Here is a 26845-nt window from a genome sequence, read left to right on the forward strand (position 1 = left end):
GGGGCTGGCGGCGGGGGCGGGGGGCCTGGCCGCTTGCACGGCGGAGGGCTGTGGTGGTAGCGCCCTCTCTCCGCCCGTTAGGAGCGGGGCTGGGCCCCCGAGCCGGCCTCTGCTCGCTCCCAGCAGCGTTCCGGTGCTCGGGGGGTGGGGGGGCCGGGGACACGGGACTGTCTCCGGGGAACGTTGGGGATGGCCCTACGGCGGGGGGGTGCTGGGCTGCTCCTTAGAAGGGGACATTGCCAGTGGGCGAATGCAGGGGCTTCGGAGAGGAGGCGAGATTTAAGGTAGGGGCACAAGTAAATACCTGAGACCGGAGTGTGATGACCCAGTGACCTTCAGCTTGTGCATGTGATCTTTGGCAGTGCAAGCAGGAGAATATTAAATGAAAATAAAATCTCACATGTGTAAGTGAGGTCACTACAGTGCTCGGGATAAGACTTTTTCAGTTTTTACCAAGGTCTCTGCGCGGCTTTGCTGAGCAGTGTTCGGTCAGGCACTGCCTTCAGCTTTACAGGCCAGTTGGGTATTTCTTTCCACCTTTGTGTCCAGGAACTGTGTTGTGCAGCCATGAAGCTATAACTCTCCTGAGAGACTGGGAGAGGGTTTAATGTTAATCTCTACCTGATAACAAACAAAAGTGCAAGCAAAACCCTACTGTCGGATCTCCCTTGGGAACGCAGGGCACATCATATGTGTCCGTGGCCTTCAGGAAGCCTGGGAAGTTTCAGTCATTGTGGAGGTTCAGAGCAGAGTTCTGGCAGAGCAGGCCTGCTTCAAGCTTTAATACACTGAAAATTGTTTCGTGGTTTCTGGCTTTTCTCGGTCTTGCATTTCATAAACAGCTTCTCAGCCTAAACACCGCTTCAGTTGCTAAGCTGAAATGGCAGTGCTACCTTTACTGCGTGAAAATTCCTTGTATTAGACGTGCGAGTGTGTATCCTGCTGCCTGAGCAGCAGGTCTGAAAAAGCTGCACTTTGAGCATGCCTAGTCCAGCTAAGAAAACTAAAATATGCTAATTTTGTTGTGTTTTCTTTCAGGCAAGAATTCATATCAGCCCTGAGCGGAATTTGGAGTATGGTTGGCTGGCTTATATGTTGGGAGACAGAGCTACGAAAAGGTTCACTGAATACAGCAAAATCTTTACAGTGGAGGGGAACTTATCTTCTGGGAAGGGCAAGCTTGCACAACAAATAGCAGAAAAACTAGGTACAGCTTATTTTACCTATTTCTCTAATAGTTAATAGAATTTAACAGTGTAATTGTGATTCTTGTGTAAAGAAAGTTGGTTCACCAAACCAGCAATTCTCGACTAGCAAATTATTAGTTAGGCAATGCCGCAGTTAATGTGGAGGGCTTATAGATAAGGGGAGAATAAAAGGTTGGTGAGGCTTGAGATGAGGACGGGACGTTTGTCAGATCTGTGGGATACTTGTGTAGGTATGATTTGTTGTGAATGAAATTCCAGTTCTAATGAAGTCAGTTTGCTCACTGAGCTCCTAGCTCTGGTAGAGTCACTGAGCACCTTGAGAGGCAGGATTTTCTGCATGGGCGTCTGCAGAGCATCAAGGTGATTAGAGGATTGGTGGCAAAAAGATTCTGCTTAGAACGATAGCTCAGCTCTCGCTGGGGAGGTGAAAGGTGGCAATACTTCAAGTTAGGGTTTGTCTGCCCTCCGTGATGTGATTAACCAAAGGATTTTGTGCTGTTTTCAAGAGTTGTTTAAAGTACAGCTGTATATTCAAATGAGCTGAATAGGTGTTTACTGTAAATGAACAGAACTTATTATTTTGATTGGTGCTCTGTTGTGGGTTTCTTTTTTGTCAGGAATGAAATATTTCCCAGAAGCAGACATCCATTACCTCGACAGAATCACGGGAGACGGAACGCTGCTGCATGAGAAATTTAATGGTTTCTGTAACCTAGAGAGGTTTTACAATGATCCGAAATGCCCTGATGGACACTCTTATCGACTGCAAGCTTGGCTGTTTGGTAATCGTGTTTTACAGTATGCAGATGCATTGGAGCATCTGCTGGCCACAGGTTAGATTTCTCAGTAAATAAATTTCATTTCTAAATTAACTTCCAAGTATAAGTTGTGAGTAAGCTGTTTTGAAGTGCTTTGCTAGTATCTGCATTTTGAAATGAAAGGCTCTTTTATTATTAAGCTTTTTATATTTTTTTTCCCCCTTAGTGAGTACAGGTTAACAGCCCATTCTGAAAACTACCTTGCACGTTTTCTGTTAGAACAGTATCTTATATCCTTTCTAGCAAAGGAAATATGTACCAGTTACCAATTTCATTAGTTTTAATTTGGCAATCCCTGATGATTACTTTCAAAAAGACATTTTAAACATACCAAGATAGCTGTGAGTTGTACAGCCTTTTTAAAACTCTCCCTAGACTTAGTTCCTGATGGTGTCTTCTGTTCAGTCTCTTTGATTTCGTTAAATACTGTTTTGTGGTGGTGTCGTTACAATTTGAGTGTCTTTTGGCGAGAAGAGATTTCCTGTACCAACACTGACTTACCTGTTGCTTGTGCTTTAATAAGTCTTTTCCAGAAAAGATGTGAATGCCAGAAAGTTTCAGGCACATATGTAAATGTACTCCTTAAATATAGTAGTACTTAGCTACTGTAGCGATAGGCACGGTAGGAGAATATACGGGTGAGACAGGCATGTTCAACATACATATCCAGTACGTTTGTGCGAGCCAAAACCTTGCTTGTTTTATTTAAAATTTCTAGAAAAGCATTCAGAAAATTGACCTTAAGAGCGGTACTGTCTTTAATTTTAAATGTTGCTGCCAGCAGTCTCTTTGAGCCTTGCTGACTGGAACCTACTTTCGATTGCAGGACAAGGTGCGGTGATGGAGCGCTCTCCCTACAGCGACTTTGTGTTTCTGGATGCCATGTTTAAACAAGGCTATATCCACAAGCGATGTAAGTTACTTGAATGCAAAAGGAAGTTATTTTGCCATAATCTGTCAGAAGTGTGGTAGTTTAGTTTTTAAAAAAGAAACAAAAAAGCCTGCTTGGAAGATGGACTCCTTTAAATATTCGGAGTTGTTCATAAGGTGCTTAGCACCTTGCTGTTCCATGTATCAAGGACCAACCTCAAGCCATGAGACTTCAGTTTTTCTTCAAGGCTTTGGTTCTGCTTGTATGTTAAAGAACGTGTGTTCTGTGTATTGTTTGTGTCCTGTCAGCCAGAGAAATCGTGTAGTTCCCTGGAAATGTGGGTGAGCACGCTGATGAAGACGAGAGGTCCTTCAGGCAGACGTGATCTTGCAGCATTAGGTGGGAGGTAAATAATGGGTCAACAGGGTTTGGCCTACTTGATTAAATAGCCAGCTCCCTTTTGAATCTCAGAGAACACAAATGTTGCTCTTGTCTTCAAGAAGGGCAAGGCAAGGAGGAGAATCCAGGGAGCCGCAGGCCAGTCAGCCTCAGCTTGATCTGCAGGAAGGTGATGGAGCAAATCCTCCTGGAAGCCATTTCCAAACATATGAAGATGTGAAGGTGATGGATAATAGTCATCATAGTTTTATGAAAAGGAAATCACACCTGGTAGTCGGCTCCTCACAGAAGGCTAGCTCAGTGGATGAGCGGAGAGCGATGGCTATTGTTTATCTTAACTTAAGCAAGGCTTTCAGTGCTGTCTCTTATAACCTCCTTGTTGACAAACTGATGAAGTGTGGATTAGGTATGTGGCGGTGGATTGAAAAGTGGCTGAACTGCTGGGCTCAAAAGGGTTGTGATCAGCAGTGCAAAGTCCAGCTGGAGGCCAGTAACTGGTGGTGTGTCCCAGGGGAGGATACTGGGGCTGAACCAGGTTTAAACTGGGTTTAAAACATGGATGACAGGACAGAGTGCAGCCTCAGCAGATTTGCAGGTGATGCAAAATTGGGAGGGGGGTGGTTGACACACCATATGGTTTTGGTGCTATTCAGAGGAACCTGGACAGGCTGGAGAAATGGTTGGATGGTAACCTCATGATGGTCTGCAAAAGGGAATGCAAAGTCCTGCACCTGGGAAGGAATAACTGCAGGCACTCGTATATGCTGGGAGCCAACTGTCTAGCAAGTTATGCCGAGGACCTCGCGGTCCTGATGGACACCAAGATGAATATGAGCCAGCAATGTGCCCTTGCAGCAAAGGGTGCCACCAGGGTGCTGCACGAAGAGGTGTTGTCAAGGGAGGTGATCACCAAATCTGGAGTGTCGTGCCCAGTTCTGGGCCACCAGTTGAAGAAAAATGTGGACTTACTGGGGCGAGTCTAGCAAAGGGCCACGAAGGTCACTAAGAAACTAGAGCGTCCAATGTATGAGGAGAAGCAGAGGGAGCTGGGATTTTTTTTGGCCTGGAGAAGAGAAGACTCAGGGGGATGTGTGTAATTACTTTATGTGTATAAATACTTGATGGGGAGGAGTGTTGGATGGAACCAGTCTTTTCTCAGTGGCACCTAGTGAGAGGACAAAAGGCAAAGGGCACAAATTGAAATACAAGAAGTTCCATTTGTAAGAAAAAAAAGAATTTTCTACTGTGAAGGTAGTCAAACCCTGGAGCAGATTGCCTGGGGAGTCTGTGGGATCTCTGTCCTGGAGATACTCAGAACCCTGTGGGACACAGTCCGGAGCCACTTGCTCTAGCTGACCCTGCTCTGGGCAGAGTGGTTGAACCAGCTGATCTGTAGATGTTCCTTCCAACCTCGGTGATTCTGTGGTTCAGAGTTACGGGTGGTGAGCTCCTGAGCAGCGCGGTGTTACTGTGCTGGTGCCCTGTGGGCAGGCTCGTGGAGTCTCCGTCCCTTCGATAGGAATGGAGCAGTTATGTGACACATGTTGGAGACCAGCCACAGCCAAAGCATGCAAACTTACAGCTGCACAGAAGTTTGAAAGTCTGGAGAAAATAGCTATAAATCCCGGTCATCAGCTGACCCCTGAATAAATTGCTATTGAAATTCTTGTTTCTGCCTGTTCTTAGCAAATCTGGCATTTTGGCTGCTCCTAAGGTGAAGGTAATTGTTTCCCTGACTGCCTCGTGTTTCTGCTGTCTTGTTTGATTTGGCTTAGATTTAGGAGGTGTGTATTTGTTTTCTAACACCCGCTGTAAGTTGCAACTTCTTGCTGAATGGTTTGAGAGCTGGTTATAATGAACTGTGTCTTACTGCTCTGTGTTGGAGAGGCAAGCAAAGCCCGGCAACCCACGATTTATAGTTAATATAAAATTCTGACAAAAAATAATGGATTGTACTGAAATCCTTAAACAGCAAGCATCTTGATCAGAGGTACTGCTGACTGCTGCTTACTATGCTGCCAAGCACAGCAGGCTTTAAATTTTTCACAAACCATTTGAATTTGAAAGCCTGGCAGTACATTTCTGGCTAAGCCAGTGAGTCTTATTGAGGAAAGCTTGCACTTGAGCTAGGTTAAATGGAGCCTGTGCTATTCATGCTACTTAAACGTTGAACAGATACTTCCCTTGAACCTGTGTGGCTTCCTAATCGCCAACTATTACCCCAAAAATGCTTTAGGTTATTGATTGATGTGGTAGAAGAACCCAATTGCACTGAACTGACCAACTCCTCTCAGATATATTTTTCTGTATGGGAAGGTGAGGTCCTCCAGTCCTGTCCTCTGAAGTGGAGTCTAGTGGTTGTGTTTTTGGAGAGGTCTGCTGTTGCTCATGTAGAGCACAGAGCTCTTGAGTAACAGTAGTGCAGAGTATGCCTCCAGCGCACGTGAGGGAGGGGCGCTGCTGGGTTGGTGACCTCTTAAAAATATTTGTTTCACCCCAGCGTGATTTTGTGTATGCATCGAAGGGCAAGGCAAATGCCTGCCCGATCCTTGGGTTTCCTCCCATGGTGGGAAAGAGAGTACTTCTTGCAAAGTCTTCTTGAAGCGTGTGACTTTTTTCCTTTATCACCTTTAGCACAAAGATGATAGTGTGGCAGGACGGGGCTGTTTATTTTGTGTGTGAGGCTGTGGCAAAAGGCAGCCCCAACCAGTGGTCACCTCGGGTGACCTGAGTGCTGCAGTCTCTCCGTGATGTTTTGAGAGGCTGTCTCTAAACAATGGAGGAAAAAACCTAGGTTTCTCTAAACTTAAGTCAGAAATAAATCCCCCCTTTGATATAACTAATGTTAGATTCTTATGTCTCAGTGCTTGTAGCTTCTTAGTTTAATTGTGTTTTACTTTCTGTTTCTGGAAGATTGTTTATTCTAAAAACTTCCTGAATCCTATTTGAGGCAAAGCCTACCCTAAACTTGCTATACCAGCCAGGAAGAGGAGACTACAAATACAAAGGGGGGGATGTGATTTATTTGCAAATAGAATGTGTTTAGCAAATGCAGGAAAAATCACTCAAGAAGTGATTGCAGATTCGTTACCTGATAGGTTATAATTTTAATGCTGTTCCTATTGCACTTGTCCTCATTTGGAACGCGTGTATGTGTTCAGCTGGGCTGCCTTTAGCTCTCCAGTGTGCTTGGTTTTGTTTTTATACAGGTCTTGATCACTACAAGGAGATCAAAGAGATCAGCATTTGTGAATTCCTGCCCCCTCACTTGGTCATTTACATAGATGTACCCGTCCCAGAGGTGCAGAAGAGGATTCAAGAGAAAGGAGAGGTAACTTTCTCTCTTGCCACTGTTACTACCTGTTAATGTCTGTTGTGATCATACAGTTCTGTGTGATTCCCGTGGGACTTGATGCAAAATTCTGCTTCAGAAAAGCTTCTTGTCCTCTTAGGTATAAGAACTGTGTTGGTGATGACTGTGTGGGTATTCTGGTATGCTTGCTCTTAAAAAAAAAAAAAAAAAAAAATCAACTTTTTTGACTGCAGCAGCATGCTGTCTATTTCTGTAATGAGAAGTTCTATAAAATTCACCTGCTCTTAAAACCCAGCCTTTGTAGCTGCCATTTCAGGAGTCATGTCCAGGTAATATGCTTCTTGCAATATACTCTAAGATCACCTGTACTTCCTGAGTGCCAGAAGCCCGAGCTGTGGTCCCTGTCTCCAGCTTCCCCAGCTGACTGCTTTTTCAGACCTGTGTTGATGTTATCGTAGGTCACTTGTGATCACCAAGTTCAGTTAACTTGCTGACATTAAGAAAATTACTGCTTGGCGCTTTTGTGTTAACACAGCGAAACCACCAACTTTAAACTTAAAACTGATTTTGTATAGGTATTCCATGAGATATAAAATCCAGGGAGCTTTCTGGCTAATCTCGCATAGAATTGATGATAAATACAGTCGCTTTTTGTCACTAGCGCAACTTCAATCTAGCCTGAGGTCATGCTGTGTGACTCTTGCCTATTGTTGATCTTTGACAGTTGTGGGACACTCTCACTTTTGCTCTCAAAACCCTTTCTTTGAGGGTGGCATAGTTTCTCTCTTCAAGATGTCTTTTTTGAAGTCGTGGTATTGGATGGAGACTACTGTTAAAAAGAAAAGAAAATTAACTTAGTTCTGTAGCATTGTCTTCAAATTACCTCTCTTGTTATAGCAGTATTGAATTACTGAGTTATTGAAATAGTCTTGGATCAGAAAAGCTGTAGAGTGTTTTTGTATAATGACTGATCTAAGGTTTTTGGTTTGGGTTTTTTTTTCTTCCCCCTCCTGTGATATTTGGACATGTGCTTGTAACTGTTCTCAGATGTGTTATGAGGATTAAATGATGTTTACCTTGTACCTTGTTCAAAGGCTGAGGGAAATTGTAGTCAAGAGGAGTATTTAACTGTGGAAAGCCTGACAGATTGAAAGAAAACTTTTGATTTATTACTAAAAAATTCTCAGGTCTCTTAAATGCTTGGCAATGCCTGCTTCTTGGAGCATGTATGTGTATGTTAGTGTGCTAGGGTGAGCTAGCAGCGTTTCATTTTGCAGTTTCCTGCTCATTTAAGAGGGAGACTGATGATAGTCGAAGGGAAGTGACTTCAGAGCCGTAAATGGAAGGCTGCCCTTGCTGCTTCGTGATCTGTGTGGCCCGAATTGCTTAGTCTACTGGTTGAGTGGCTCTTCCCTTCTGCCCTCCAGCAGTTTAGGCCATGACTGAACATGCCTCTGCGCTTTAATGAACAAGATACTTTTGTATAGGAAAACCATAGCTTTTTTGTTTTAGCAACTTCAGTGACAGAATTAGAAGCTTCTTAATGTATCATGGGAACCTGTGAGTTCTTCGCCCTTGTGAGCATAAAGGTCGGTGGCATTTTTGAGACCTTCTGGCAGAAATTGCTGCTGTAACTTGTAACTTCCTTGGGGCAGTGGCACTGCTGAACACTAGTGCTTGTTTGGGGATAGTATTTTTGGGAATTCTGCCTTCTCGGCGGATGGAGTGTTTGATTGGTGTTCCTCAGGCTGTTGTTGCAGGGCACTGAAAAAAGAAAAGCCCTCCAGTGGGCCCAACTAGCAGAGACATAGATCCTTCTGACATAATGGGCATCTTGGATGAACATTTCAAGCAGGAAGTGTCATTTAATTTTAGAATTGAACTGAAGGAACACGTGGCAGATGAGAGAAATCCGTGGCATTTTGCAAATGTGGCATTAAAGTACACTGTGTGGCAGATGCAGGTGGTGGTGAGCTGTTTAACAGCAGGTATAATAGCCATGAAATCTCCAAGAAAGATTTTTGGAGTTGGCGGTTGCCTGTGCACTTGTCTGAAACTGGAGAGATGGACGCATGTTGGCCCTGTCTTTGAAAAGGCAGACTTGGACAATCTTCTATTCTATGATTCTCCTTTTTTTCTGGATGATTATGTGTAACTTGAATATGCAGGTAGCTAGGATTAATCAGTCCTTGGAAAGTTAAACTTTTTGAGACTGTTGGTGTATGGTACTTTTGGTTTATGCGAGCTCGGGGAAAACGAGGTGATTACTGTAACAAACTGAAATAAATTGGAAGAAAGTTTGTTTTGCTTTTACATTCTTCTGTTGAACCTGCTTTTCCCTTTCTTTCTAGATTCACTAGTGTATCAGAAGAATCTTACTCATACGGCTAATTATTAAAACAGTGGACGTAATAGTACATGGTAAAGCAGTGATTAATGCAGTCTGACTTGTTTCTTGGTACTCCAGATGCTTAGTGCCACAGAAGAAATCCTAAACATCCCAAATATCTTACACATTAATGAAAATTTTAACAATTACATGGTTCACTGGACATTTGGCTGCTAATACAAGAGTGAGCTCTTGACAGATCGTGTAGCAGTGCCTTCTGCTTAGACTGGAATCTGCGCTGGTGGGAAAAGAAAGAAGACTCATTTCACAACATTGTTTTCTGTTTGTTTTTAGCCATATGAGAAAAAGGTCTCTCCTTTGTATCTCCAGAATATTGAGGACGCTTACAAGAAAACCTTCTTACCGGAGATCAGGTTAGCAAACAAAACTGTTTTGTCCGAGTCTTTCAGTAAAAAATGTGTGCAAATCCTAAAATCTCTGCCAATATAAGCAAATAAAAGCATGTCATGTGAGAAATCCTCTGTGTGCTATGTGGTACAATATTATGTCCTAATGATGGGGTATTGCATCCATGGCATAATAACTATCTATACTTGTGTGTAGTTACCTCTGGCATCTGAGAAGCCTGATGCCAGTGCTACAATGTTGGGAGATTAAAAATGAAGTCATCTTAGGTGTGAGCTTTATAAAGCAACTTTTTTTTGACTCAACAGATTCAGAGTGGGTGAAGTGTTGTACAATAGTAAATTCATTGGATTTCATTTATTGACCTAGCTAATATCATAGAATCATTTAGGTTGGAAAAGACCTTAAAGATCGTGGAGTCCAACTGCGGTGTGTTGCAAATATGTTGCAAAGCTAATGAGCCCAGTCTGCAGTATGTTTTTTCATCCTGCTGTCTTGGGGCATTGCAACTTTGCTGTCACGGAGTTAGATACAGGGAAGCATAAATTTGTGCATAGTTAAGAGCACTTCAGCAGCAAAGCCAGGAATCTGGTCTGTGTTCGCTCTGCAAAACAAGTTCTGTGTCCCTCTTCTGAGAGTGCTCTGTGTGGTTGGTGTTGACACCTTTGTTTCTCTTTCTGTTGGCTTGCAACAGTGGTTGGAGTGCTTTCTTGGAGTGATATCCAGAATGCTATAGCTAATAGCAGTTATGTTTGTGTTTGCGTGACTTGAAGAGTGTGTGATGCAAAATAAGTTTTTCTCAGGCCTTTTTGGAAAGTTTGGGATTTTTCTCTCCTAAAACCACCTTTCAGTTGTCATAGCTTCCTCTAGTTTCTGATAGTGATATAGAGTGAGAGGACAAAGAGGTTTTCAGGTAGGTACTGCTTGTTCCCTCTTCTGCTTCTGTTTCTCCACCTCATGAGGCATACAGGTGATGGCCTTCCACATTTGAAAAGGATTCAATGGACTTGTTGGTGCTGTTAAATAAAGACTGCCCTGCTTCCTGCTCTGAGAGACTAAAGGTGCTCTTCTCTGGGCTCCCTGGCTTTCTCTAGCTGGGAAGCAAGAGTGTGTGCACTGTAAACTTGAGATAAGTAGACTATTACAGTTTGCCAGCTGTCCCAATTCTTACAGAAGAGGTCTATCAAAATCAAACTGTCTTAAAAATCTAAAGGCATGTGAACGTAAGCAATCTTGGTCCCTCATAAATAGCTTTCTGGAAGGGAAACTCTTAAAGGTCACAGAGCCAGGCCTACTATACATCAAAACAATCTCTAATCGTGCGAGGTTCGGTGTGTGCATGAAGCTGACTCTTTAAGTCAAAGTAGATCTTCAGGTAGATTGTAGCCTGCTTGTTTCCCCTTGTTTTCTTGCTCCATCTCCCAAGGTAAATCGGTGTCATTGCGCCGTCAGCAATTGAACTGAATAACTTCATATTGAGCTTGTCATTCATAGAGGGCAGAAGTTGTTGGTGCGATGTATGGTCAGCTGCCTCCTGTTGCGTCCCCCACAGGTTAGCAGCCAGCACACGGCTCTGAGAAGGAAACGGGGGCTGAGGATGGAGAGGGAGGGTGGGAAGCCTTGGGATGTCATCCCCCTGAGGGCAGAACTGTTTTGAATTTACTGGTGAGGAGAAAAATGCTCCTTGTTCTTTGGATCAAATCGAGCCCCAGAAATACACCGTGGTGTTTAGTGAGGCTAAATCCTAGACCTGGTCCTGCTGTGATTTCAACTCTTTCCCCTTTGTGTGTACATGGTCAGTGCACTTGTTAAGCAAACACCCTCTGGTTGGCATCCTTCATCAGCGGATGGGCTTACAATAGCTTGTCAGATCAATCTTTGTGCTCGGGTCTGAAGAAGGACGTCTCCGTCCCCTTGATGTGGGGGAATTGTGAATGTGTGAAACTTCAGCTTTGCGCATCTCTGGACCTCACTGATAGCTTGTATATTGGATAAATAGACAGAAGCTTCAACTGTCTTTAACTGATTGATTGCTGGCTTGCAGAGTGATGCAGTGAACTATATTCATGCCTGGCTGTTAGTCTCTAGGCAGACTAAGAAGTATTTGGTTCCCTAATGCTATAATCCCTATATCTATAATCCCTAATATATCTATAATCCCTAATAATTTCCCTAATCATGATTTTGGATGGCCAAAATCTGGTTCAAACAGGCTAAAAAGAGTTGTTATAGACTGTTGAACAAATCCTGCAGACTTTCCATGTTCAAGCTTATGTTTGCTTGTTCTCTTGCTTTTCTTGAAATGCAGCAGGAAAATAGTCTAGTTCGTTACTTAGCAAAATTCCTGTTATCTTGTTCCATTTAGTTGGAGCAACTTGATGCTGCTTGAAGTGGTGTGTTTTCTAGTGGATATTTGGCTATCTTAAAATTGGTGCTTCCCTTCTTGTCTGACGTGTTTATGAATGTCTTTTAATGTTTCTTTTGATAGTGATTTGTGAGCCCGGTGCTGTGGCAGGTACTACCTCGTGATTTTGAGCAGACAGCTTTTGTTTTTCGTTTTGATTTTTCTTTTCCTGGACCAAAGCCCTAAGATTGCTAATGTTCTCTTTCATATCTGATACTGCTTCCACTGAGCAGCTGTTTTCTCTTAATGAAAGCCCTAGTAATCTGCAGAGGATCAAGTGATTTGATCTGCATTGTTAATGCAATTGCCAGTATAAGACTGGTGAAGTCTGACCTCTCCCTTTGATTACCGACAGTTGATATTGAAGATGTGAGTATGTGTGCTACACTGTCACAGCAGCTCCCTTTGAAAGGAGGCCAGTTATTTTCTTTCTGTGACTGAAGAGTTGTGTGAGGCTTTCCGCTTTGTTCTCAAGTTGAGAACAAACTCTTTGAGTAGTTCCCCTACTAGAAGCACCAGTTGAATGGCTGACTGTAAGAGCTTGGGGGTTTGTAGGAATAAAAGGCATTTTATAAATGAAATTTTTAACCAGAGCTGTTTTGACTGACCAGTGTTAAAGCAGACCAGGAACTAGTTTGGACTGCTGCAGTTATAAGTTATTTTGATAATGTGACTACTTAGAGCAACTTAGATTGCCAGCCTTAATCCTAATTAAACTTGGAAGTGGTTGTGCTAAGCAAAAAGCCTGCAAATTCTTCTCCATGCTCTTCAGCTTCGCTGTGTGTTGTTTGATGTATTGTGCACATTGGGCATCCATTTTATTTTCTCTTAAGTTTTTGTTAGCTAAAGGAAAGGTCTTCCAGGGCAGCTGGAGCAGGTTTGGGAACAACTGTTACTGAGGGCAGCTGTGCATATGTAGTAGTGAAACACGTTCATATAGGAACTCCTATCGTGGCCCTGCTCTGCAAGTGATTTTTCCATGAAGGCTGCTGTATGAGTAGGAAAACAATCTTGTAACCAAGAAGCTATTACCTGTTTTAAATGTTTTTCTACTTACAGATCCTGCTGCCTGCATTGTATTGGTTCAGTTAGCTCCGTCTTAGTAAATAATGATGAATGAATGTATTCTTCTCTTAAAAATTACCCACAGGTATTAACGTACTTGTTATAAAATGGAAGGTCTACGGAAGTTTTGATTTAGGCTGGTTAAAAATTTCACTTGGCTTCAAATGGATTGGGCAATTGTAATTGGGGAGGTATCACATTAGTGAAATGGAAACAAATTCATAGGTGGGATTTTTTTTATTCTGAACTGAAGCTATGTAGATACCACAGGCAATTTGCCCCTTAAAAACTATTTTCCACCAGGAAAGAAGCAACTTATAGGTCTAATAGGAATTCTATTGCAAGAACTCTGTAAGCATTCTAAAAAAACTGTAAAGACTCTGGTTCTGTGTTTGTGCCTTTTAACTTCATGTCTACTTCATTGTGGAGCAGAGGGGAGAGGATGGGTAGAGCAGTATATCAGGGGAATTCAAATTTTTTTCTCTTTGCAGTGAGACCAGTGAAGTTCTGCAGTACACAGCAACTGAGGCAGAGGATGTGGAGAAGGTAAGTGGTGCATATATTGATTTTTTTTTTAAACTTCCAAGACTGAAGTGTAAAGAAAACATGTTGTCCTAGATAACAAACTTAGTTAACTACGTAATGCATTCAGTGTTTGTTGCTGTGGCGGTGATGTGGGCTGGGTCTGTACTGTAATATTTTGAGTGACTGTAGTTTTGTCAGGAGAGTAGAAATACCACCCTTCATCCCTTTTGCCAGATACCTGGCTATCTGAGCAAGCAAAACCCATTATAGACCACATAATCATTTGTTTTAGTCTTTTGTCTGGTATAACTTCTGCCAGCTGTTTCCAAATTTGGTTTCTTTTTCCAAGCAAATCCTGTGAGGGAGGTGGAAACGGCATTTCCTGAGTCCCTGCTGGGCTGTGCAGTGTTTGGCTGTTCAGTCAGCATCCCTGTTTGAAGCGGCTGGTGGGATGGGCAAGGCTCTGCATAGCTCAGTTTAGGAACTAATGACATTAACCAAGAGGTAAGTCACCCCTGGCATTCAGCTGAGACTTTGTCTACCAGCGTAAGGTCTGTCTCTGTTGGCTTTTGCCATTGTGCAGCTTCCTATGATCCAGGTTGGTGCACAGGTTCCTCATGTGATAAAATAGCTCTTGTTTTCTAAAAGCTAGTCATTATTTGGTTATAGCAAACAGCTGGATAACCAGAGCTGTTACAAGCATTGTAACCCTGGGTTATTTGTCTGTATGAGCTAGCATGTGGTATCTAAACTGCAGTTTTTTCTGCAAATGGTTTTGCCAGACATGTTAGCCCTGAACCAAGCCAGATAAATTGCTTTCTCATTGCTAGAAATAAGCCATCTCTTATTATGTGACAGGATTAACATGAGATCACTGCTTCCTCCTACTCCACTGTGTTATTTTTTGGAGTAGGTGTAATATATTTGCCTTATTTCAGCAAACATTCTTGCACATGGAGGGTTACTAGTGGGATAACAAAGCCTTTGGCTTCCCCATTGTTAATGTTTCTCTGTAGCTGCTGTCCCCTGCTGAGAAGGGCAACAAGGTTTTTGTAATTCTGGACGGGGTTTGTAGTGGGCCCATTTCAGTTCTAGGGATGAAAATTACACAGTGAATCCCTCAAAGCTCACTTGAATTCTGTAGTAGCAATAAGGATCTCAGCTGCACTGAAAATATCTTTTCAGATATGTCTTGCTGGTTTTAATATTGTCATCCTCTGTTTCTTGTTTGAAAGCTCTGATAATCCTTCTGGAGTCCACTTAATGCTCCCCTTTCCTCTGTTAGAGTGGAAAAGAAGTATGGGGCTGATTATATTGCTTTTTGCTTTAGGAAATAGGTCCAGACCTTTACACAGCAGTATGCGACTAATTCCTAAATCAACTGGGAAGAGAGAAGTGGCAGGGCGATTACTTTGTTTGAGATGGAAAACTTACTAGTTTGGCGAAGGGGAGAAGTTTGGGAAAGTGTAACAGGCTTTCCCAAATCAGATGCAAAAGGAAAACAACATTTGTTTTGGTATACCAGCACCTATCTGCCCACCTGCACTAGGTATGACATTCAGCAGGTCGCAGGCCGTCTTACTGCAGAGGTTTGTGTGTAGTTTTGTGGGGGCATTTCTGTCTTGCCATGGGACACGTCGTAGAGCCTTTCCTAGCTAAGCCTCCAAGTCAATGCTTAATCCTTAAGCCCAACTTTGGCATTCATAGCAAGGAAGGTTTCTGACTGCTTACTGCCTTTGTGGAGTTCTTTAAAAAAAAAAAAACAAACAAAAAGGCATATTTGAACATTACTAACTGTTGCAGGAGGCAGCCTATTACTGCTGTGCTTACTGATGGACAGGGTTTGACTGGGATCAAGTTAATTTTCTTTGCAAGAGCCCATATGGTGCTGTGCTTTAGATCTGACCAGAACAGTGTGGATAATGCACCAGTATTTTAGCTGTTGCTGAGCGGTGCTTGCACAGCGTCAAGGCTGTCTCTTGTTTCTCGCTCTACCCCTTGTGATTAGGCTGGGGGTGTGCAGAGATTTGGGAGGGAACACAGCCGGAACACCTGACCCGGAGTGACCAACGGGATATTCCACACCATGTAATGTCATGGTTAGCAATAAAACTGGGGGAGGTTTTTTCCGAACTAGCGGTTGCTGAGAGCAATCCTGAGAGCAAGGGGCTGGAAAATCACCTGGATCTCTGAGCTTGGTTCCTGGTGTCAGAGTTGGTGATGAATCTGTTTCAGTTGAAGTCTGTAGTAAACTCTCGTCTCTTAAGCCCGACTTTGTTCGGAGGAACGAAGTGTGGATTTTAGTTGGCCTTATACATTACAATAGCCTGCGCCTAATATCCTCGTGTTCCCATGTAAAAGCTTTGTGAAGCAGAAAATATTGACAAGGACTTCCCTGGTCTTAAAAATTTAACCCCCGTTAGCTGCGTTGCTGTGCGTTCCTAGGCCTTTTAGTTCCCTTTATGAGAACATGGTTGTGCACCACGTTTCGGGTCCTGCCCTGTCGTGGCTGGATTTCTGGACACTCATGCACTTGATAATAGAGATTATCATTATTAACCAGTACACTTGTGAGGCAGTTTGAGTTTTTAGCCACAAAAAGGGCTGGTGGCTTCAGTGTGACAGCAGATAAATAGAAGTTCACTGTGAAATCACACTTCAAGGAGGCAACTGCTTGCATGTGGAGTCCTGCAAAATTTCTAAAGTCTCTGAAAATGAGGTGGTTTTGGAAGCTTCAAAAAAACCAAAGGCCTTTCCCTTTGTTCTGAGATCGACTGTATTTATGCAGAGAGCTACCTGCAGCCTTTACCAGCTGACAATTCTGACGTGAATCCTTCTGTATCATTTTCAGGAAGGGAAAAAATGACTGAAGAGGGTAAACCTTCACATTTTGTTTTAGTCCTGAGATTACTGTTTCCAAACAGCTGTTGAATCTCTGAGGTTTCAATCTTCTGAGTACCCCTGTGAAAAACGGGGAGCGCAGCCTCGTTGTTCTCACATGCATAAAAAAATAAAGTATTACTTTAGTGCTGGCAGGGTAGGGGTGCCCTTGCTTCTGTGGTAGTAAGGCATTTAGCAGCTGGAAGGCACTCCTTGTCGAAGTTCACACACCTACAGCCATGGTGAATATCCAGCTTTGCAGTGAGAAGCAGCCTCTGTGGCAAGAAGGATCAGCATCCCAAGAATAATGTTCTCTGTCGTGTTTTTAGATGAACTTTTTAAGGGACAAAAATAATGAAATGGGAAGAAGCTGAAATGAACAAAAAAACCCAAGGTCAGGGTGCGGATGAGAATATTGAGCAATTCTAGTTAGCTTTTTCCAGATAACATAAAAGAAAGGATAAGATTTGAGAACCGTGGTGTTTCAAGAAGGTAGCCACGGATGTTTGGTAGAAGAAATAAGAGAAAGTTGGGATGGGGGGTTATTTGCTTATTTTCTCCCCTTCCTTCTCTGAGCATGTCTTGAAGTAGTCAGAATAAAGCAGTTTGTTTCCTCCCTAGATTTTTTTTTGTAGTAAAACCCATTGCTAGAGATTTTATTTTAATCCTTTAAATCAGGGTTTAAAGTCAGTCTAAAGCTCTTATTGCTTGAGTAGAGAGTCTACCGAGCTCAGCAATCTTGTGTCATCACTGTACGTAGGGTCATCAGTATGCACTGATGTAGTTCTTAATTTGGTTGGACAAATCTGGACTAGAGGAAGGATTATTATTTTGAAGTCAAAGTGCAAGATGGTATCATTTTCATTGTTAAATGTTAGCTCTAGAGATTGGTACTCTTTCCGCTTCGAAGAATAAAGTTGGGGTTTTTTTTCCCTTCTGTTCAAATTCAGTTTACCTTTGGAATGTAATAGTTGAAATTTGGAAATAAGGGTTGGCAGGAGGGATTTGGCTTTGGCTTGTAGGGTGTTTGTTTACACAGGTCTATCCCATTGATAGATAGCAATGTTGAACTGTTAGCTAGCTTCAATCTACAGATTATTTGCTGTGTGATTTGGGAGCTTAATTTTTTTTATGACCTTACAGTTTTAACGGCTTTTGATTTGCTCAGAGCAGACATACATACACAGCTTACAAATGACTTTTGTTTCTGAATTGTGTTTTAAAAAGATCAGTTGGGGTTTCATATTGTAATTAACATTGGTTGTAGCGGCTAAAGGAGTAATAAGTGCTGAAATGAGCTTCGTTAGGGTGTTTCAGAGTGCTTTTACATGAGGATAAAACTGGGAATAAAAAGTTAGCTGTATGCTTGTTTAAATTTTTTGTAAAAGCCCTGGATATTAAAAAAGAGGTGGGGGTAGAAAGGAAATGACTTAAAAAAACTTAACCAAAATTGTTTCAGTTTCTCTGTGCTTGTGGATAGTGTTTTATATTTATGTATCAGTTTAATTCAGTGTCACCAGCTTGCCTAAACTGGAGAAGATGGTGAAGATGGGAGGCTGCTGACGGACCAGCTTTGTGCTGTGTCCTTTGCCAGTGCAGAAGTGAAATGCCCCAGAGCTAGCCTGCCTGAATTTTTCAGTTGTCGGTGCTGTATGTGGGCTGAGCTCCTTCCCGCAAGCTGTGGTCTGAACTCTGTAGGGTTGTAGTCTGCATTGCTCCTCGTGTCCACCTCTTGCTTGAAGAAACAACCTACGAGGAAGGAGTTTGGGGAGAAGTCAGCTGACAGAGCAACCTATCGGGATTTGGTGGTTTTTGTCCCCATAAATGATATAAATAAGAACAGTGTCACCTTCTGCTGCCCGCCGCCCCCCTCCAGCTCTTCCAACAGCAGCACTCGTCAGATCACAAGCTTAGAAATTGTAAGCTATTCGGATTGGCTTAGTTGGAAAAAAGATTACAGAAAGGGGTGTCTCGTTATTGAAACCGTCTTTTCTAAATCCTGCTATGCTCTGCAATATATTAAGAGCTGATCTCTCCTGGACATTATTACAAGTTGTGCTGCAATCAGGTTTAAATCATTCAATTGCTGCTAATTCCCAGGGGGTGCCAGGGCATTCCTTACAAATTAAGAAGCTGCTGTTCTAGCCTGGTTCAGAGGCTGATACCATTGTTAACGAGCTGCTGGGAGAAATATCTTCTGATACAATAATAAGAGTGTGCAAAACTAATTTGGATACAGATTTCTTTTTCCCTGCAACATATTCTGAGCCCTATTGTTAGCAACTCTATTATTAGTCCTGTCATCAGCCGTAGCGGGGAGTTTCCGAAGCTTTGCTGTGGAGTAGAGAAGTAACTGCTTTTGCATAGCTAATGGGAAGTATGGTGGAGGTTCAGCTTTTAAATTAAATAATCAAAATAAATAATGGATATTTGAACTAACTTACCACATACCTTTATTTCTCTTTACATCTTTGAATGCTTATCTTGGGGAGTTACATTACAGCAGTTTGGTAGGAAGAAGCAGTTTCTAAATACAGTTTTGAAAACTCTTCTAAATATATGTGTTGCAGTTTTTGTGTAGTGTTTTTGAGGCCTGAAACATTTTTCCATCAACAGGTGGATTTGTTGTTGGCTCTTTTCTTTATGTGAAAAGTAGGTTTCCTATGCTCTCAGCTGCAGTATCTGGCTTGCCAACTTTGCCTCTTTGTAAGAGATCAAGAATGGTTAAAGAGCATCTAAGCTTGCTTGAAGTTTTAAATATGCTTTGTCGTGTCAACCCTATTTTTTAAGTCTTTGTCAGTGAAATTAGTCTTTAAGTAATATAAATACTTCAAGGAAAATGATCATGCAGTCATATCTCGAAGCCATTATTCCTTACCATAAAAACATAATACTGGTAATAGAGTGGACCTTTATAGTCAAAACTACTTTGTAATAGCACTTTGTTATTGCCTTTTAAGTGGTAATAGATGGGATTTAGTGTTTGCTGTGGTTGCAGGGAATAATTATAGTGGATTTAATGGACAGTAAAAAATAGAAGCATTTTTCATTTATTATTCTATCACTCACTTTATTACTGCCATCTGCTTACTTGTTGTCAATGGATCGACAATGTGTCATCAGGATTTCGGTCACGACCTCATAGCTTTATCCTTTCCTTCTGGAAAAGGCCTCTGAAAAGTGGTATTTGGAGCTGTAACAATCCACTCCTTCCCAAGTTTCTTCGAGGTACTATCTCCACCTCATCATGCACCTTAAGTGCATCTTCCCGACGCTAGTTCGGGTTTCCTTCAGATCTAGTCAGTCGTGTGTGAGAACCTCAGGCTCGTGTTAAGCAATTATTACCCAGTGGACCAGCAAAGATCTATTTTTCTGGTGGAGCCAGGCTGTAAATGAAGCTCAAATATGGGTTTGTTAAGTTTGGGGATGCTGAAGGAATGATTTGCTGACCTGGTGTTACTTGTTTGAATGGTTCTGGGTGCTGAGCTGCGAGTTTTACCTTTCCTTCTGCTCAGGGTGCATGCATGCATGGGTAGGTCCTGATGACCGATGAAATCGGTGAGCCTTTGGACTTCTGTCAGTACGGCTACTTCAAGTGTGTGTGAGTTTTCCAGCCTGAAACATGCCTCAAGTTCTGTGATGTGAACCACGCACAGCAACACAGAGAGGCAATTGCCACAATTGCTCCTCAACCTCAGTTAGTATGCCACTGAGCCTTTTTAAAAAAAAAAAAAAACAACAAAACCAGTAAACCAGGTTTCCTATGTAGCCTGATGAGTTTTGTTTGCAACAAAAGGGGGTTAAATTTAGACTTATTTCCATTTCCTCCTCATTCTATCTTAGAGGTGAGGTTGTACCTTCTTTGCTTCCTTTCAGCCCCAAGGGCAGGTTGAGGAAGAGTGTCTTGGATCAGGTAAGAATTTGGAAATAAGGCACCTCTCAGCCGATTTATTCCCTGCCATCCTCTGCTCCCCAAGGCAGAAAGCACGAGGAACTTTAGAGCTGGCCCCCACGTGTCTGCCCAGTGCTTGTGGCAGGACCACGACCTCCAGAAATATGACTAGGAGATGTTAGCTCTAAACACTTGCATTGTTAATACAGCTTTAGCAGTGAAGCCTTTTCGCTGGGTGACTTGTTTAATAATATGTTTTGATTGTTTCATTGATTTGGGGGGTGTGTTCACTGATTTTTGGATGTTCTGATCAGACCACCTCTTAGCGTGATTTTTATCTTCTGATTCCAGGTAATTGAAGACATTGAGTACCTGAAGTTTGACAAGGGGCCATGGCTGGAGCAGGATGATGTTTCTTTCCATCATTTGAGACTTTAGTAAGTATGATATCTTCCAGTAATTGAACATTACTTAGCATCAGATCTCAGGGAAAATGGTTAAAGCCTTGAGTTTTTAAGGGTATGTTTATATTTGCATTCTGACTTGTGTTTTTTTTGTCAGAAGTCAGCAGTGATAGCAGGCTTTTGTAATATTGGCGCTTGGCACTGTAATACAGTGTGGCATTTTGCTGCTGCTGCTAATTGATTAGATGAGAGACTCCAGGCAAATAGATCCCATTCCATTAATGAAGCACAAGAACTCTCCAGGCATTTCCTAAGTGCTGTGACCCGTGGCCCTTAGGAAAGTATTTTTGTGAGCGCTTTTGTTCCTGGGTGATGACAGAAAAGCATTTCATTTTAAAACAGAACACTTCTGCAGCTGGCATGGTGGTTTCTCTGCTGCCCTGGCAGCATGACATCCTTCCACAAAGCTTGTTGACAGAACAACCTTGCAGCAAGTTTTATATGTGGTGCTGTTTAGATTTAGAGCGTTTTTTCTGAAAATAGACTAATTTCTTATGCTGTCTGCTTTTAAGTATCTTTGCAGCAGTCAAGAAGCTGGCTGAACAGAGTATAGGGGGGGAAAAGGAATCAAGCAAACTTGGGTGACTGCTCAATAAGTCCTTTTTTCCTCCTTTCCCCTGACTCCAAGTAAATAATCCTAAATAGAAGCTTTAATCCTAATTCACGGAATGAAGTATTGCAGTTCTGTTGTTTGTTCTCCATAATAACAAGGGGGATTGTAAAGTACAGCAGTTTAAGGGTGGCTTTTTGTTGGTTTTTTTTTTGTTAAAGATCCTTGTCTGTCTAGTTGGATGTGAAGAGATCAAACTCAGATAGTGGAAATTTGATTATAATAATTCTTTGCAAGTATTCAATGATTATCTGTCCTCCAATTCAGCTGTGGAGTGCTACTGGTGGGGCTGCACATGTCCCCAGAGCAATGCTGAAAAGAGAAGTAGCCCTCCAAACTCCAAAATATGTTGAACCAAACCATTGATGTGTACGTAAACAAGTGAGATCAGACCTACACTTTTATCCGTGTGTTACAGATGAAGCATCAGGAGTGCCACTCTGAAGTCGTGTTGATGAACAAAATGTTCTCTGGATAACCGTGTATAAAGAATATATCTACACTTGTAAGACTATTAATAGAGATAAGCTTGCCCTGAAGTGAGACAGGCTTCCCATTTTCCTAGAACTTCATCTTTAGACTGAATGTGCAGGTAGCAAGTGCAGTATAGTTACTACAGTTTTAAAACAAAATTTAGGAATTATATTCTTTTCATATTAATTTCTGGTTGTCTCACAAGTTAATAGAAAGACAGGGATTTTTTTAAATTGAGTATCTGCCTCTGAATTTCTGTCTCTATTGTGACAGGCATTGGAGTAGTAAGTTAAACTTTTTTGCAGGCTTCTGATATTCTTTGCCTTTTAATTTTCTGTGCTGTTGCTTCAAATGCCTCCTAAAATCAGAGATAATGTTCCTTTTCTATGGCCCTTCTATCAAGGGGTGAAGATAGATGGCAGAAGAGCAGTGTTGGGTGGCGTCTAAGAGAAACAAGTCATGAGTCGGGTGCCCTTTAAGTATCTAAGAAGACATTTCTTTGTGTAGTAATTAAAGGATAGCATCTGGTGACTTGGACCCTGCAAAACTATCAAAATCAGATTTCCTTTGAAAGAGAAAATACAGTTAAGCTGGTTGTTTTCCTATAGCTTCACACTAGTACAAGGTATTAAGAAAGGATTATTAATTGCAGAGTGTAGGAGGGAGTTAAAGGAAAGCATACAATTAGAGCAGTGTGTTAAGATATTGTGTGAAGATTCTACTTTGCGGCTGTAGAAGGGAATAAATTGCATTAAGGACTGAATTTTTCATTGAACCCTGGGGGAAGGTGAGAGGGTCTCCTGTACAAGGCTCTTGTCATTGTAGATAATACGAAATTATTTCTTCTGTTCGCAGCGTGTGGCTGTTTTAAGATCTTACAATGCAACAAACTGCTAATTTAAATGTTCTTGTGGTTTGAGTTTTGCTGTTTCCCCTTGCCTTCAGAATACCATTGTCAAGATAGCATTCGTATTTGGACATCTGATGAATGTGCTTGGTGTTTGCTTTGAATCTTCATTCGGTGCTGGGGTATTAGGGCATCGATCAAATGTGTCGCAACAGATCCTGTGCCAATTTTGTGCTCATGCCTTGCTCAGCTGAACGAGGAAATCGCGGGCAATATGTTGGGCAGCCTGGGAAGAGCACCTTTATAACTTTTTGTAAAAACGTCTAGGTTTGGACATAGTCTTTTCTCATGTTAACTCCAGAAATGCAGGACAGACATGAGTCTCCCGTCACAGCTCGCACAAACTTCGCTCATGAAAACATGTCGGGCCCAGTGCCAGACAGAGGACAAATGTGTAAGGACTGAACAAACACTGCAGGGAGTCTGCTGCACGTCTCCAGTGTTGGAATTGCACCCCGGAGCATCAAATGCCAAACTCAGGGGCTAGTTCACGAACGTTAAAGCTGATGCTTTCCTCACTTTTTCCAATGCCCAAGTAGAAGAGAGCTCGTGGTACCCAGCCTTCCACAGATTTGCAGGTGTCCCATGCCTACAGTAATTTTTCCTTTGGGAAAGAGGTTTTTTTTTAGCACGTTCCTGGTGGGCTGCCTGTTCCATATGCTGACCCATGCTGCCCTCTCGTGGGTGTTTCTGGAAGGCTGCAGCAAGTATTTGTCTGTTTTTTTCCATCTGCAATTGCTTCCTTCGCTGACCTCCCAGCATTTTGCACAGCCCACTCATTCTGACTCGGACTATTTCGGATCTGGTGCTGTCAGAGGGGCGGCACGCTCTGAGCAGGCGCCGCAGCGGGAGGCAGGGTGTTGCGGTCGTAATCCCACTCCGGTGCTGGCTTGGCCTTTGGCAGTTTTACCTCTTCCACCTTCAGCTTGTACCAGCATGTCTAGGGGAAGGGGATCGATGGGCAGGGCTGAGGATATCTTTTTTTTTCATTGCACGTATATAGGGTCTAACGCACAGAAACCCCAGCTTTGGTTTTGCAAAGCTGACTACTTTGGTAATGCAAATAAGTAAGCTAATCAAACCAGGGAGCTGCACCCATATAAAATCAGTTGCATAATGATGATACCTTTTATCTCCCTGCCTTGCCCTGGAGTACTCTCTCCCTTGCCCTAATAGAGAGTAGTGTGGTTGCGGGACTGAGGCATGTCTTGGTAAAAGGTTAAAAATGTATGTATTTGTGTATGTAAGCTGGAGGGATCTCCCAGAGGATGCTCTTCACATCTTTCCTTCCTCTCCAAGTGCTGAGTCCAACAGAAACCGTTCTGCTGGCTTTTTGAAATGCCTCAAGGAGTTCCTCTGTTGCCACTGCACTGTCTCAAGCATGTTTTTATCTGTGCCCTTCCCAGTGAGATTGTGTGCCTGTCTACATGCATTGCAAAATAAATAATGTTTTGGAATGAAGAGCTGTAGTTTGTGTAACGTCGCCTGTGTTACTTTACCAGCTGGTGGGGGGAGCTTACTGCATTTGACTTGTTTCATCAGACAAGTCCACAGCTAAATCTGTTATATCCCCACAGCTCCTTCAGAATTTGCTAGAGCAGAACATATTTTGTATGGACAAATTTTTGGCTTTTTTCAGCCACCGCTAATTTAATTTAAAAAAAAAGATAGGTATTGGCATGTGTTTTATCTTGATGAAAAGGGAATCTGTTTCCATTTGGAAACAATCTAGCCATGAAACAGTTCATGGCTCTCATCTGTCCAATTTTGTTCATTAATAACTATTAGTGTGCCACAAACCCTGTGCAGTAAATCCTCCAGTATTGTATTTGGCGGGACATCAGACATACATTTTGAGGTTGGTACTGAAGGACCTTGTATGTGCAGTAACTAGTAATTTCGAAGTTCTCTTAACATTCGTTTAGCTGCTTGGAGCTATTGCTAACCCCAGAGCTTGGCTCCTATTTCCTTTCTGTACATTTTGCTCTGGTTAAATGAAACGTTGCAGCAAGGAAGCATGAGAGTGAATGAGGGAGAGCGACCCTTCAGCTCTGTTTCACGGTGTAATCAAGCATGCTTAGCAAAGGGAAGAAGTGTCCGTGTTTGAATGTCTGTCTTGTCTGATTTCAAAGAGCAGGACTAGAAGTGCTTGCAAGAGGTGTATTGGACTTGTTTTTGAAACTTCTTGTCACGGAGACTCCAAAACCTCATAAACCATTCATTGTAAAACTTTTGGCGCTATTAAAAACTGCTTCCTTTAGCACCTTACTTCTCTCTTGCTTCAATTGAAACAGTTCTTTGTAATTTCCTCTTTGCCGTGGCTTTTTCTAGATTGGAAGAGCTGTTGTTGCGCCTTCTCACCTTCTCTTGCAGGCTTGCTTTTCTTGGAAAGCTCTTTTTTCTTTCTTGGCGTTCATGAGGAGTGTTTGTTGTTCACCAACGGAGTGGCTCTGGTTCACCTTGGGCACGGCGTACTTGTTCTGCCTAACCAAACGGTGGAGTCTGAGTCCCTTTGGCAGAAGGAGATCTGTACGTCATTGCCCTGCCTTTACTAAGTTCTGGAGAAAATCGGCAAGGAAGAAATGACAGGCAAGGAAAGACACGTGGGGGGGGGACGACACAGCTTATGGCTGTCCTGTGTGCCTGCTGAATGAGCAGAGGAGGTCAGTACGGTAAGAGGGTGAATGCAGGAACCATCTCTCCCACCCAACTCGATGTGCCCGCGGCGTGAGTCAGCAGCGTTTCTCCTTTCCCCTGCTCTCACAAGCATGGGCAAAATCGTGAGCGTATCACGCGCTCGCTGGCTCACTCGCACGTGTTGTACCTTACCCACGAGGGAGGCAGGGAAGCCGACCGCAGCAGGGGTTGAGGAGCCCTGGCCGAGGTAATAAGGGTGTGAATAGCCGAGGAATGAATGCCACCCACTCGCTCAGATTCAAACCTGAAACACAATAACCGGTCGGTGAGAGGCTGGTTTCAAGGTGCGCGAGAAAATCTTATGTTTTCCAGTGGGATCCACCTGCTATTTCTCAAGTTACTTTTGTGTTTAAGCGCATAATTTAACTTGATATGCTTTTGTGTTGCTGGCTCTAAGCCTCTTAAGGCCAGTGAAGCTTTTAGGTAGGAAGCGTGGTTTTCTAATACTGTGTATTGTCACTTCAGTTTTTGTGACTATGCCAACATCAGTTGTTGAGAAATCATGGCTCAGGCTGTGCAAACTGAGTTTTTTTGTTTGGTTGACTGGTTTATTTTTTTTTCCAAACAGTCTACTTCCTTTACCCTACCTTGCACCTTTAGCAAGTAAGTTCATAAGACTTTCTAATGTTCATTGTGGCACGCAATCTTGGGACTTTGTTTTATACAGAGGTGGGAAAAAAGCTAAGTTACTTGTGTGTCATCAGGTTTCTGCAGGTTCCCTGTAAAATTTGTGTAACCTTGTTGTAAGCTGCCTGTAAGGGAAATGGGACTTCCTCCTCTGAAGAGAGGCAGGAATGTGTCAGTCCTAATTCCTCAGTACCTGCTCGTGCATGTCGTACTGGACATAATGCGTGAAGTGGGTGTGTAATAGGTGCTTCTGGAGAAGAGGTGAGCTACCCATTGCTGTAACGTATGAGTGTGATTCCTTTGTAGCAATGGGAAGAGCTCTAGCTGATAGGATTATGGACGGTTGCAACAACGGTGAGCTAAAAATCTAATGTTCCTGCAGTATTAGGACCACGCAGTCGCTTACATGCTCTCGGTTAAGTTTGAACTGTCACATCATCTTATGGGTAGGTAAAGCACGCTCAGGGAAGCTGTGCTACTGCATGATGAGAGCTGCTTCAAGAAAATACGGCTAAGTGCCAGAAAATAATAAATAGTGATAATTTTGTGCTGGAGGAGAGAGAGAAAATGAAGGAAATGTAAAAGGTGCCTTTAAATGCTTCCTGCTGAGCAGTGAATTAGTTCTGGCAAGTGAATGTGGTTTTGCGGTTAAAGACATTGTTGTGGCAGGTGTCTCTGGGTGGTGCTTTTAGTTAGTATTCAAAGCTATTTCTTAAGGTACAAAGCAGAGCTGAAGCTAGAGAAGCCATCTTTGGTAGCATTAGGTTTGCATTTTTTTTGTTGTGCAGTGGTTTCTTTGGAGGCAGTGGTTGTGAGAGCAAGGAAGTTTTAAGAGCAGCAGGTTTTCCATCTTGGCCACTAACTAAGATAAATTGTGCCTGGGAATTGTCCTCTACAGTTGCCATTTGGCTGAGATTCATGAAGGAATGGATTAAC

At 42.6% G+C, this 26845-nt stretch overlaps 1 protein-coding gene across 2 annotated transcripts in view; it reads left to right on the forward strand.

The window, feature by feature from the left end:
• NDUFA10 (NADH:ubiquinone oxidoreductase subunit A10) overlaps nucleotides 1-26845 on the forward strand; it is a 43487-nt gene that overhangs the window by 206 nt on the left and 16436 nt on the right. For both annotated transcript variants that reach the window (XM_050900294.1, XM_050900295.1), the window contains exons 2-8: nucleotides 1039-1207; nucleotides 1826-2041; nucleotides 2853-2939; nucleotides 6506-6627; nucleotides 9293-9372; nucleotides 13325-13379; nucleotides 20482-20567. In XM_050900294.1, the coding sequence (XP_050756251.1) occupies nucleotides 1039-1207; nucleotides 1826-2041; nucleotides 2853-2939; nucleotides 6506-6627; nucleotides 9293-9372; nucleotides 13325-13379; nucleotides 20482-20567 (815 nt within the window). The remainder of the gene's footprint in view (nucleotides 1-1038; nucleotides 1208-1825; nucleotides 2042-2852; nucleotides 2940-6505; nucleotides 6628-9292; nucleotides 9373-13324; nucleotides 13380-20481; nucleotides 20568-26845) is intronic.

This window comes from Gymnogyps californianus, chromosome 7, assembly GCF_018139145.2.
Source record: "Gymnogyps californianus isolate 813 chromosome 7, ASM1813914v2, whole genome shotgun sequence".
NCBI lineage: Eukaryota > Metazoa > Chordata > Aves > Accipitriformes > Cathartidae > Gymnogyps > Gymnogyps californianus.